The sequence below is a fragment of the Chrysemys picta genome, chromosome 7 (genome assembly GCF_011386835.1).
Source record: "Chrysemys picta bellii isolate R12L10 chromosome 7, ASM1138683v2, whole genome shotgun sequence".
NCBI lineage: Eukaryota > Metazoa > Chordata > Testudines > Emydidae > Chrysemys > Chrysemys picta.
The window spans coordinates 26,751,038-26,764,824 of NC_088797.1; the positions used below are offsets into that span (position 1 = coordinate 26,751,038).

General features: G+C 41.3%; 1 protein-coding gene across 12 annotated transcripts in view; it reads right to left on the reverse strand.

Annotated features, from left to right (window-relative positions):
- Positions 1 to 13,787, reverse strand: part of CACNA2D3 (calcium voltage-gated channel auxiliary subunit alpha2delta 3) — a 740,859-nt gene that overhangs the window by 117,039 nt on the left and 610,033 nt on the right. For all 12 annotated transcript variants that reach the window (XR_010589061.1, XR_010589062.1, XR_010589060.1 and 9 more), the window contains 2 exons: positions 13,573 to 13,694; positions 13,174 to 13,254 (listed from right to left, as the gene is read on the reverse strand). Coding sequence is in view for 9 of the 12 variants with exons in the window: in XM_065551026.1 (XP_065407098.1) it covers positions 13,174 to 13,254; positions 13,573 to 13,694 (203 nt within the window). In the remaining 3 variants the exon portion in view is untranslated. The remainder of the gene's footprint in view (positions 1 to 13,173; positions 13,255 to 13,572; positions 13,695 to 13,787) is intronic.

Genomic DNA, 13,787 nt, shown 5'->3' on the forward strand with positions numbered 1-13,787 from the left:
GAGGACACCCCTCCTTGTTTTTCAAAGTAGGCATCTTAATTACATTATACACAGTGTATCTTTCATTTGCAACATTAACAAAATAAGACACCATTGTTTGCATAATAATAACCTCTTATTTGCTGCTGGCCAGGTGACAAAAGTACAGAGGCTCCCTTTAGTTCAGCATTGAAAAAGTATGCTTATTTGAACCTCTTTAATCTGCAAAACAGGGCTGAAAAGGTCATATTAATAACATTCACACAAGATTCTTGGTATTTCCTGGTTTTGTGTTACCTGAAACATGACTGCGTGCTCCCCTGGTAAGGCAGCCAGCAACATAAATCACCTGGATGTGGCATTGACCTAGGGTTGCCAACCATCCAGGATTGACCTGGAGTCTCCAGGAATTGAAGATTAATCTTTAATTAAAGATTATATCATGTGATGAAATCTCCAGGAATACATCCAACCAACATTGGCAACTCTACATTGACCCATCATGGAGGAAGGGACAGATGATTCAGTGACAGCAAAGTACATGACTACAGCATGTTACCAACAGGGGTTGAGCCTGTGGTCAACTCTGCATGATTAGAGAGGGATCGACAGATTTGGGGCCAGAGTTTTCCATGGACTTCTTGCCTTTGTGGATATTGCAAGCTGAGTTTCTTAATCAGGACTGCCATTCTTGCTTCAAGGAGGGAATGAGAATCTGCAAATCCTGTGCCTTTTTGGAAGTAAAAGGTTTTCCATGGAAGGGAATACACTAGCTAATCCACAGTATTTAATTTATGATGAATTTATTTATTATCCTCATAATTGTAGAGAAACAAACAACAAATTGCTTGTCAAGTATCAGGGGGTAGCCGTGTTAGTCTGTATCTACAAAAACAACAAGGAGTCTGGTGGCACTTTAAAAACTAACAGATTATTTGGGCATAAGCTTTCGTGAGTAAAAACCTCACTTCTTCGGATGCATAGCGATGCATCCGAAGAAATGAGGTTTTTACTCACGAAAGCTTATGCCCAAATAATCTGTTAGTCTTTAAGGTGCCACCAGACTCCTTGTTGTTTTTAACAAATTGCTTAAAATTCAAACCAATGCAGCATTATCTTAATTTCATAAAACCAGTCCAGATTCTCTGCCATGTAATGTAATCAAGGAATTATTTGGTTGGCAGCAATGTCCTTTGGCAAAAACCTCTAGAATCTGCTACTAGAGCACACTGCTAGATCCACACATCTGCTAACCTTTCCCACGTTAGCTACACTTTTCAAAAAGAACAGCCTAACACAACTGGCCAAGAGTGAGGAGCAAAATCCTCCTTGAAGTTGACTATACATATCATCATACAGATCTACTCTACCTGTGCAATACTTGGACTCTAGGTGATGAGTGCTATCGAATTAAATAGATGGATTAGGCAGCCATGGCACTTACACTCAGAAATTATGATTACATTACCAGATAAATATACTCCTCAAGAACTGTGCTCTCAGATAAAGGCATCATTTCTAAATGAGGATGTGAACTGAGAGTGTGTGCATGCGAATGCCTTGAACACTGAATGTACATTCTGCTTTTTACTGAAGCCATTAGCATACATTTCAATATTAGATTTATGAATATGAAGAGAATATGAAAAATGTATTAGGCCCTTTGGAAAAATATAAACTAACTGTGTTTTCCACTAAAGCATGCAGGGGCAGTGCAAGGGATTTACTAAGCATTACTAATGATTATAATATTCAGAGGCTTACAAACTGGAGTAAAGATTAAGTAAATCGCTGTCTTGACTGATGAGAAAAGCATATATTTTAGAAACTTAGAACCTTTGGATGGTGTTTCAGTGCAATGGCATGTTCGTTTTCCCTTAAACACTACTACTAAGAGAGAACTTTTTATAGATGGGGCTATTCCTTTTAAGCACATTGCATGGTTGTAGTCGCATTCAAAGTAGTGGCAGGTAAAACAGTGGGTAACCTGAACAGTACACAATAGTTTATGAACAATTAATAGATGCTTTATCCTATCTAATACTTTAACTTAATATACCAAAGTGCAATAGAATGGAGGAAATATTTGACTACGTGGGAGGCATTTACAATATACTTCATTCCTAAAGGTAATTGGTACTTACAGAGTGTTAACCTCTTGAAGTTAATGGTTTAATTTACAAGGCTCATATCTGTAAAAGTTTGTGCTGAGACTTTTCATTTGCAAAACTTCCAAAGCATATGCTTACAGGCACATGCACATGCCACACTGGGTACACACTTTTAAAAATCTGAACCCAACGTGTTAAACTGTCATTGACTGAGTCTACTGTACTAATTCTTAAACCACTACAAGTATCCTGAGATAACTGACTGAAGAACAGAATTTTTCACAAAGCTAATAATGAGTAGCTAAATACTAACAGGTAATCTGGAATATTCCCATATCGCAATACAGTCAAACCTTACTTACCTGAAGCCTGGTTAACCAAGAGTCTTAGATAGTCTTGGACAGCTGACATGTAATCAGAGTTTGATTTCAATGTATAAGTCTTTATGTGCTGATTTATTCACAAGGACCTGAACATAGGAGTTTGAATACACATGTGACCAGCACCATAAAGACTGTCACTTTCAAAAGTGACTCATGATTTCGAATGCCTCCATTTTTGAGTGTCCAACTTGTGACACCTGAAAGGGGCATGGTTTTTAGAGAGTCGGTGTTCACTAAAATCAGGCCCCTTTAAAGTGTCCCAAAAATGGAGATACCCAAAATCATGGTGTGCTCCAGGCTTGAAACGTAAGCCTGAAATACAGCTGCTGCCACCTCCTTCTTAGTTGTTTATGACAGAGGGGATCTGGCTAAAAGACCAACATCTACTAGATGGGGTCATTCAAATTATCTAATGGATTTTATATCCTTTAACTGACTTTCTTTAATTTTGAACCATTGTAATGACTTTGTATAAATGATGAGCATGTGAAAATAGAAAGTGAGCAAAGGGGTGAGGTGAGGCTGGGAGGTCTATAAAAGACTCAAACAAAAACATGACCTGTCCATGAGTTCAAGTAGACTTGCCTACCTCTGGGTGACTACCAACACAAAGCACCAGGTTAGAGTTAAAATATAGGAAGCAGTGATTTAGCACTGAAAGTAGAACTCTGAAGGTGACTGATTAGGAGACTGTAGAGAAAAAGTAGTGGCTAACAAAGGTTTGGAGATAAAATGATGGAGCATGTTTATGAGCTGATCTGTTGAGATTTTTAAACAGTAGTCTCTTTTACTTTATTTATTTATTGCATTTCCTCTATTCTAAGTTATTAAAAGATCCTCTTTGAAAAGTTAAATATTTGAAAGGGGAAATGCCCTTGTTCAGTTTTTATATGGGATGGTTTATTTAAAAGTGTGAAAACCATATTATATGTTTGCATAATATAGTGTTGTTGTGAGATAGGGAATATGTAATGAAATAGTCAGAGAAAAGAGCTGTTGCTAGGCTACCTTTACCAGAAAATTAGTTTCATTCTCCTACTTTTAATTTATAAAATGGCTTGATACTTTTCAACTTTATATTGTAAACAAGCAAACATATATTCAAAAAAGTCCTGAAAATCCTTTAAAAACATCTATAGTATTAATATAAATGAATTCTATTAATGGATTCCCTTAATTCTCGCAAGCCATTACAACATGTTCATTTACATGAAATCTTTCACCTGAGAATTTATTTTCTATCACCACCACTATATATCAGTGGATAAGTATAAAAAGGATATATAAAAAAATAGTTGTCACAGTCAATATGACTTTTCCTTGTGCACTGCAGCATTGACACTACGGAATAATGTTTCTAGCTTCGCAAAACTTTAGTCTATTTTTATTTCCATGGGAAAGAATAGTGAGCAACCCAATACTCATTGTGTCCTTGTGCTCTGACATCAACTACTATGGAATTAAATACACCTGCTAAATGTGGCTTGTTATTATGTGATACTTGAATGACAGATTCCTTAGAACTTTAAATACCACATGCCTATAAAAAGATAATATACTGTGTAAAGAAAGCACCAGGTAAGAAGTATCTACCCTTCTCTTTTTAACTTTTGCTTCTTTGTAGTGGGAAAATAATTGCAGCATCCAAAGCTTTGGGCCAGATTCTGTCATCCTCACTGAAGCTGAGTAGTAACTTGCTGTCTGACTACTGTTATTGTTTTGAAAAGTGGTATTTGCGAAGTAAACTATTAATTAACATGTCCATGAGTGGCAGAATCTGGCTCTTAGGACAAGATACACAAGTCTTCTCTTTTACATATACAGTAAAACCTCAAGAGTTATGAACAATCAGAGTTACAAACTGACCAGTAAACCACACACCTCATTTGGAACTGGAAGTATACAATTAGGCAGCAACAGAGACACACACACAAAAAGCAAATACAGTACAGTACTGTGTTAAATGTAAACTACTAAAAAAATAAAGGGAAAGCAGCATTTCTTCTGCATAGTAACACTTCAAAGCTGTATTCAGTTGTAAACTTTTGAAAGAACTATAACATTTTGTTCAGAGTTATGAACAACCTCCATTCCCGAGGTATTCGTAACTCTGACTTCTACTGTACCCCAAAAGAAGATAAAAACTGGCTGTCTCAAGGCCATGTTCTTAAGGAAACAGTTTGGCTTGCTATGTAAAGGGAAAACAAAATCCCCAACCAAGAGTCCTGTAGTAGTGGAGCTGCCGTGGGGCTCCCCCCACTTACTATTCCTTAATCTTGGTTTGTCCCCAACCTTGGCACTGGGCATGTGCAGTGATTGCTTCAGCACTCTCTATGTACCTCCAGCAGAAAGGGGGCATTACTGGACGTACCTGGAGATACTTGGGTGTCTCTCCCCACTAACCACCATTTGCTGATAAGGAATCATTGTAGTGGAGGTGCATACTCTGCTTGAAGGGTAGGTTTTGGAGGGCAGGGTTTCCGTCTCCTCTCCTGATTACACTGAGCTAGGAGAAATCTTCAGACCAAAAGGCTCTTTTATTCAGCTCTGTTTTGGAACTGGGCCCACACAGGTTTGGGCTAACATAACCCACCTTTAGTTAACTTGGAGTTTCAGTTAGTTGGAAATACCTTAATCAGGGCTTGCTTGTATTCAGAGACTAAAATTCTTACCTGACAAGGGCTCTGATGCTTTTAAAATGTGTTTGTGAACATGTTACTCTGACTTAAAACAGTAATGTAGGGATCGCAGGAAGTTCTGTCTGCACGCAGTGTCCATCTAGTGCTTTGCATGTGATATGGTGATTAATGTTGACATTCAAATATAAATGTCCAATAGCAAAAAAGTTTCTATTTAAAAATTATATCTCAACAGGAAATAATCAAATTAAACAACAGAACACAGCTACTAGCTATTTGTCCCATTAAACCCTCCGTCCTGACCTCACCGCACTTTAGTGGTATGCAAATTAACAAGATTTATGCAATTCCACATTTTCACCAATAGGTGGCACTAGTGCTTTCTACTTTTATTGGAACAGACAAGGAGCCCTCAGTTACTGACATTAGAGGGGGAAAAAACCATGTTGTACTTAAAAGCCAGTTCATCTAATAACTATAAACTAGTCTTCTACTGTAACCTTTGCATTCTGAAATGAACATGGTAATGACATTCAGACTAGATTTTCAAAGCAGCAGCATCTTTTTTATACACTTACTATTTAAACTCACTTAGAAAGGTCTTCTTCAAATGACAGCATCAGTATTTATTAAAATGCAATACAGAGATACTCAACAATCATTCCTAATATTTAAAATCTCCCATATTAGGAGATGCTTTTGCATCCTGCAACATTAGACATGCAGACACACTTAACAGTCCCTTTGTTAATGTTTATTCTCGTACTCCTCTCTACAAAGCAAATAGGACTAGATAGGTTCGTAAATTAGTTGAGAGATTTTAGAATGTACCTGATCTCACACAGTAAAGGGAAAATACTTGTATCCCAGAAGCCTAAGAGGATGGAGAATAGACTAAGCCTCGGGTTTGACATGCCTCAAGATTCTGGCCAGCTCTGCTCAGTCCTTCATCTTTCTGAGATAGCTGCACTGAGCACCATGCAGTTTACTGCTTGCTTATGGGTCTTTTGACTGATGCTTTAAAATCCAAGGCACTGTCTTGTCTGTGGTGACACTAAAGATCCCTTGACTACTTTTGTAAGTCAGAAATTTGCCTTAATGTTCTTGACCAAAATTCTCCCCCTATCATTGTTGTGCAGTGTGATGTGTATCTGTTAATGGCTGTCCTCCATCCCAAATGTGGCTAGATTTCAGTGGTGCAGTTTTGCGTATCGGCTGTGAAGTGTTTGGGGACCATTCAGAATGAAAGGTGCTATATAATGTAAAGACTAGTCTATACTGTTGCATTTGGACCACAACCTGTATACAGGGGTGGGGTGAATGAAGGGAGCAAATCAGAATTCCTTCAGTGTCCCTAGGGAGATGGCCAGTGGAGTGGGAGCTGTGCCAAACACCCTTGAAAAGGAGCAAGCTCTGTAATGTTTCAGCTCTGATGGCCCTTTCTTCATCCACCCCACCCCCATTTTGACTCCCTTTGATGAGTTGGTCACCAGTAATGATACTAGATCTTTTTCCTTGTATTGAGGGAGAGCAAGAACTGGGCCTGGGCCTTCTTACTCCTTATGAGCAACTGGTATATGCCAACCGTTACTGCATTATCACCACTTTCCATTTTGAAATGTCAAAGAACACTAAAGGCACCCCTCTGTCAAAGGGCCAACATATAGAATCTGCTGCAAATCACTTTGAAATTTAACCACAGCAGAGAATAATACAAGAGTACAATAGTCAAATTTGTGTTAATTCACCATAAAATCACATTGTTGCTACCAGTCACACAAGCTGCAGACGAGAAGCTCAGTCCTAAACTGCATCATTCCTAATCAGCTGCGTTGCCATCAAAAATCAAAATTCCCATCCAAATTACCCTGATCTTGCTAGAATAAAAATAACAAAAAAAGCCATAGGTTGACCTTGCAGCACTAGCAATTTAAAAAACATATGCTTTTTAAATGTAAATTCGATATAGAAATCACTGAGGGAACATAATGTGGAACACTAAGACATCTCTCTTCTGAACATAACTGCATTTTAACTACACACCATACATACATTTTTCAGGCTTATTATCCATATCTCTGCTGCAAATAAATTAAGCTTTCAGAGTGCACAAACACAATAAATATACCTGTATATTTATAAATACACATACCTACACCCCTAACTCAAATTTGCATTAATTTAAGTTGATAAAGTCATAGTTTGTTAGATGGAGTGGGAGGAATTTAAAAAGCATCTCATCATTTTCTCCAGTCAAGGAAATATATTCTCACTTTGGACTGACAGAGGGGGTACAGATGGTAAAGCAGCAGCAGTAGTCAAATACTATGTGGCAGTGTTGCCAACCATTCTAACTCTACAAACTCATTGATTTTGAAGATCTCCTGACATTATTATTGGATTATGCTTCCTCCATTTGGAATAAGCATTTCTGTTAGCATAGAACCAGATAAGTTAGCATAGATAAGGGGCCTATTATCAGTGATGCTCTTCTACAAAAGATGAAAACAAAAAGAGAAAGCAATACAAAGACAACAGAGGGGATTGGATAGAGCAGGGGCGGGCAAAATCTTTGGCCTAAGGGCTGCATCGGGTTTCAGAAATTGTATGGAGGGCTGGTTAGGGGAGGCTGTGCCTTGCCAAACAGCCAGGCATGGCCCGGCCCCCACCCCCTATCTGACCCCCCGGTTCTTGCCTCCTGACGCCCACCCCGAGACCCCTGCCCCATCCACCCCTCCTGCTCTCTGTCCCCTGACCACCCCTGGACTCCCCGCCCCTAACTGCCCCCCACCGCCCCATCCAACCAACCCCTCTCCTTCCTGACTGCCCCCCAGGGACCCCTGCCCCATCCACCCTCCCTGTCCTCTGACCACTCCCAGAACCCCCGTTCCCATTCAACCCTCCCTGTTCCCCACCCTCTGACCGCCCCAGCCCCCAGGGCCGGCTCCAGGCACCAGCTTAACAAGCAGGTGCTTGGGGCGGCCAAGGGAGAGAGGCAGCACCTGCGGCAATTCAGGGGCGGCAGGTCCCTCACTCCCTCTAGGAGCGAAGGACCTGCCGCTGAACTGCCGCCGCCGATTGCGGCTTTTTTTTTTTTTGCTTGAGGCGGCAGAAATGCTGGAGCCGGCCCTGCCAGTCCCTGACCACCCCTTGAACTCCCCTGCCCTCTATCCAACCCCCCGCTCACCACAATGCCTGGAGCACCGCGCAGCACAGAGCACCGGATCAGGCCGAATGGTCCCACGGGCCGTAGTTTGCCCACCTCTGCTTTAGGGCATAATTAACAAGTATCCTATAACATGACATTCCTTGCACTTTAGGATTTGCTTTGGGGATATGTCACATTTAACCACCTTTAATCCCTTTTCAACAAGAAAAAAGAATTATAAGTAATATATTCAAAAGCACCCATGAGACTTAAACGCCTAAGTGCCTAAGGTCCAGATTTGTAAAGGCATTTAGGCAGTGCTAAAACAGTGTTGCAACTCCTATCTGACTGTTTTCATTTCATTTCATTTTCAAAAGTGACTTAGGTTCCTAAGTCCCATTGACTTTCAATGAGACTTTGACTCCTAAATCAGCTGTGTTGAGAGAGCAATGCCTAAATACCTTTAAAAATCTGGTCCTAAGTCAGGTTCTAAGTCACTTTTGAAAATGGGACTTGGGCTCCTAAGTCATTTATGGTACTATTTTCAAAAGAATTTATATCTAAAGTCTAAATTCTGCCAAAACCACACTTTCTATTTTATGAAATAAATATTCCTGATTCCCATTAAGTGAATGGATTACAGCACACTGGCAATTGAGATACTTCTTTGGCGTAAAATCACTGTCTTCACCACAGAGGTATTGACTGAAAATAAATCTACACCAGAACATTCTTCTTTGCAGAACACCCTAAAATAGTAAGTCTTTTTTATAAACAAAATATATTAGAATATGAATATTAAAGGTGAACCTCATTTAAATCTAACCATGGGGGAGAAACAAAATTCCAGCTACCCTCTATCCCAGAGGTGGGCAAACTATGGCCCACGGGCACATCCGGCCCGCGGGACTGTTCTGCCCGGCCCCTGAGCTCCTGGCCCGGGAGGCTAGCCCCTGGCCTCTCCCCCACTGTCCTCCCTCCCCCGCAGCCTCAGTTCACTGCGCCGCGGGGCACAATGCTCTGGGCAGTGGGGCTGCGAGCTCCCAGGGTAGCGCAGCTGCAGAGCCCGGCCTGATCTGGTGCTCTGTGCTGCGCGGAGTGTGGCTGGCTCCAGACAGCCACCAGTGCTCCAGGCATCGTGGTAAGCAGGCAGGGAGCAGGGGAGCAGGGTTGGATAGAGGGTAGGGGAGTTTGGGGTGGTCAGGGGTCTGGGGTGTGGATAGATGTGGGGGCAGTCAGAGGGCAGGGAACAAGGGGGGTTGAATGGGGGCAGGGTTCTGGGGGTGGTCAGGGAGAAGGGGTGGTTGGATGGAGCAGGGGTCCCAGGGGGGCTGTCAGGAATGAGAGGAGGGATTGGATGGGGCAGGAGGGGGCAGTCAGAGGTGGAGGTTCTGGGGGAAGTCAGGGGACAGGGAGAAGGGGGGGTGGATGGGGCAGGGATCCCGGGGGGGCAATCAGGAAGGAGAGGAGTTGGTTGGATGGGGTGGTGGGGGGCACCGTTGGGGGGCAGTTTGGGGTGGGAGGGCTGGGGGGGTCAGGGAGAAGAGGTGGTTGGATGGGGCAGGGGTCCTGGGGGGACAGTCAGGAAGGAAGAGGGGGATTGGATGGGGTGGGGAGTCCGGGAGTGGTCAGGGGACAGAGAGCAGGAGGGGAGGATGGGGCAGGGGTCCGAGGGGGGGGGGCGTCAGGGGACAAGAAGCAGGCGGGGTCGGATAGGGGGTGGGGGCCAGGCCATGCCTGGCTGTTTGGGGAGGCACAGCATTCCCTAACCGGCCCTCCATACAATTTCTGTAATCTGATGCGGCCCTTAGGCCAAAAAGTTTGCCCGCCCCTGCCCTAAAGCACACCCAGCACATTTGCACTGATGGAGATAGACTTTGTACTTTCATAAGGAACTTCATTTTGTCTCCAACTAATAAAGGAACACATTATACATAACGCATCAGTATTCCTCATAGTACAATGAAATCCTTAATTATATCTGCAGCAACATTAGCCATTATCCAGGTTGACATTTTTGCACAAGTTAATTGTTCTCATATGTTTTTATAAGAGAATGATGAAATTATAATTAAGATTTTCTGTTATGCTGTGAGGGAGAACAATGAATTGTGTATCTTCTCATCAACTGGGGGCAGAAGGGCACTTTTCCTATGATCCTGTGGAATCTGTTTCATCAGTGGGGATATGCTGAGCTTTAGAGAATAGTTGATAGGTGTCCCATTATTTGGCCTATCCTTACTATTCAGGGACTGTGTGCTGGGGATAAGACTCATTTAACCAGATTGAATCCCATTTAAACTATTCGTTGTTTGCTTATGGAATTTCCTGAGTTACCTTAATATGATAAATATAGGGTGGTTTGGGGTAGGTAGGGATGCCCCCCAACTTTCCCTCCAGTGGGATAGGAAAGAGAGCCAAAGGGGTAGAGAGGGGCAGGGTGGGATAATTATGCGTGTGAGTGTATGTGTATGAGTTTGTGTGTGTGAGAGTGAGTGAAGTGGAGGGAAATTAGTTTTATTTCTACACTCTCCAGCTCAATGTTCCTGCAATTCCTGTGGCGAGGTCGGCTTGTGTATGGCCACATCTGCTCCACTGGGCCAACCACAATTCCTCAGGGTGGAGGAGCCTCCATGAAAGCTGCAGAGTATAAAGCAGAGGCCAGAAAGCACCCTAACACTGGATCTCAAAAGTTCTCTGACCTGGGAACTCCAGATGCTGCTCTTTGACTGAGATGAGGTTTGCAGCATAGACAGCAGCCCTCTTTCCAAGAGCAATGTATTTCTTCAGCTCCATTGGAAACAAGAACCAAAGGGGCAACCTCACTTTGACGTAACAAGTATAGTTTTCAAATATACTGCATATCAGACTCCCAGTTGGTGGGGAGAGAAAGGAGGAAGAGATCCCCATCAAAAATTAAAGTCTCAGCTCTAAAAAACATTGATGTTTATATTTGTGTGCACTTCATGCACTTAATGCCTTATACCCCTTCCTTAGAAGGCAGTCAATACCAGCCCCCCATTTTACAAAGGAGGTAATCGAAAGTATGTGTAAGTCACTTTAGCAGAGCTGGGAACAGAGCCTAGATCTTTAATATGATAACTCCAACCTCTCAACTCAGCCACACCGCCACTCAGAAAGAACCTGCCAAATCTACGTGTTTGGGTACACACTGGTTGTAATCACTAGACCACACTCCTCTTCCAAAGATCGGAATAAAATCTTGTAGTCCTGATTCTCACCACTCTAGTGCTGTGTTGCCCACTGGCAAAATGAGTGTTGCTTTCCCCTTTAGAGGCTGCTCCACACAAAAGCAGAAGTTACTTCTGATAAAGGCTTAGGATTGGGATATGAAAGAGATGGATTCAAATGCTGCTAATGACCCACGTAGTGGATGGACTTAGAATTCCTGTTTTCCAAGTTTATTCTTTTCTTTTTTTTTAAAGAAACTGGTGTATTTAATTGATAGTGTGAAAATATTGTTAAAAGAGGATTTATAGTGGAAAACTATTGAAGCTGGTAATAATGGTGCAACATACAACAAAGTACAGGTGTTCCAATTTCCATCAATTTTCCACACACTTTGATGTCCCACACTGGCAGATTTGAAGGTTGAGAAATATAGCAGCAGAAGTACTCTAGTGAAATGGGGGTCAGGTTCTAGGCGGTAGTCTGTGCTTTCAGTTATCGGAAATGATAGCCATCTTTACAAGGAACACCTCCTCAGTAAAGTAATGGTCACCTTTATTGAGTGTATTAGTAATATCCATCTCATTGGGTAGTATCAGATCTTTTGTAAATGATGGGAAATAGCGGCCATTTGAGAAAAGGAAAATTGTGACTAGAATGGTAAAGACAGGAAAAAACAATTGTTGATAACTTTGCTTACTTACAACCTAATTTCTTGAATTTCTTGGATTTGAAGGTGGCTGGCAATGAAGTTTAACTATATTGAATGTGTGAACTGTAACATACCAGACATTTGTTAGTAAAAAGACTTCTGAAAAATTTCAGATACAGGAGAAAAATTTCCGAAAGAACTAATTTTTAAATTAATTTGAACTCAAACCAAATAAGAGACAACTGAAAAGCAGAGCTAAGGGCTTGTAGGGGTGGGAGAATGCTTGTGGGGAGGCAGAGTTCCTCACCTATATTCACAGATTTTAAGGACCAAAGGAACCATTATGATGGTCATCTATTCTGACCTCTAGCATAACTTCAGCCTTAGGACCTGAATTAATTCCTGCTTCACTTCCAATAGCTGTGGTTGAGCTACAGCTTATCTTTCCAAAGAAAAACATCCAAACTTGATTTTAAAATGTCCAGTAATGGAGAATCCATGACAACCCTTGATAAGTTTTTCCAATAGTTAATTACCCTCACTGTTAAAAATTTGTGCCTTGTTTCTAGTCTGAATTTGTCTGACTTCAGCTTTCAGCCATTCGACCTTTGTTTGGAAGACTGTAGAGCCCTCTATTACCAAATTTCTGCTCCCCATATAGGTACTTCTAGATAGTGATCAAGTCACTCCTTAACCTTCTCTTTGATAAACTGAATAGATTGAGTTCCTTAAGTCTCGAACTATTGGGAGTGTTTTCCAAATTCTGAAGAATGTGATGAATCCTATTATACTTGAGAGATTTTTGTTACATTTGTTTTGCTTAAGAAAACTCGTTCTGGTTTATAATTGTGAAGATTTGCTCCTATGAGCAAAATCTTTCCTGATTACTGCTGTGTTATTACTGCTATGTCAACCCAGGAGGCCTGCAAAGACCTAGGTTTTAGGGCATTCAATTGCACTTGAGATGTTTCCAATTGTTCTTTCTGCATGACATTTCCATTAAGTCAGAACAGTCTGAAAAAGTAAGGAATTCACACACTGCTTACATATAGGGATAAACAAACAATTTTACCTGCAACCACTGGAGATTTTCTGTCATCTAAAAGTTGAATGGCAGTACTAGCTGTCACCACATTGCTTTTGTTTGCTGTTTCTACAAGGTGTAAAAAAAAAAAAAAGCTATTAAAATCAAAACATATTGCAGTGTAAGCAAGTTCAGCAGTAGATTTTTAGTTTGAAAAAATTATCAAATATTCGTATGAATTTAATGCTCAGGAAAAGTGCACAGGCAGTGACACTTCAAGTTTCGTCACAATGCCTGATTACAGGATTTGTGAACTTGGTGAAAATTTCAGTGCAGATTTCAGAAGATGAAACTCAGTTCAATACCATTTCCTGAATACAACAACATATGTGGAATCTTCCCAATATTATGCATGCTTCAGTATTTAAATATGACAAAATTACAGACCTGTACTAAATGGGATTGAATAGACAAAGCTGCCTGGTATCTGCTCGGCGGCTCTTCTGTACCAGAGTGGAAAATGATCAGCATTAAAAATATTCTCTTTGTCTTCAGCTGTCAGGAAGTCTCTTGAAACAGAAGAAAGAAGAAAATATTTGCTGCTTTTTGTATATCACAAAAAACATTTCAGGCTTGAAAGTCAAAACAAAACAGCATCTTAG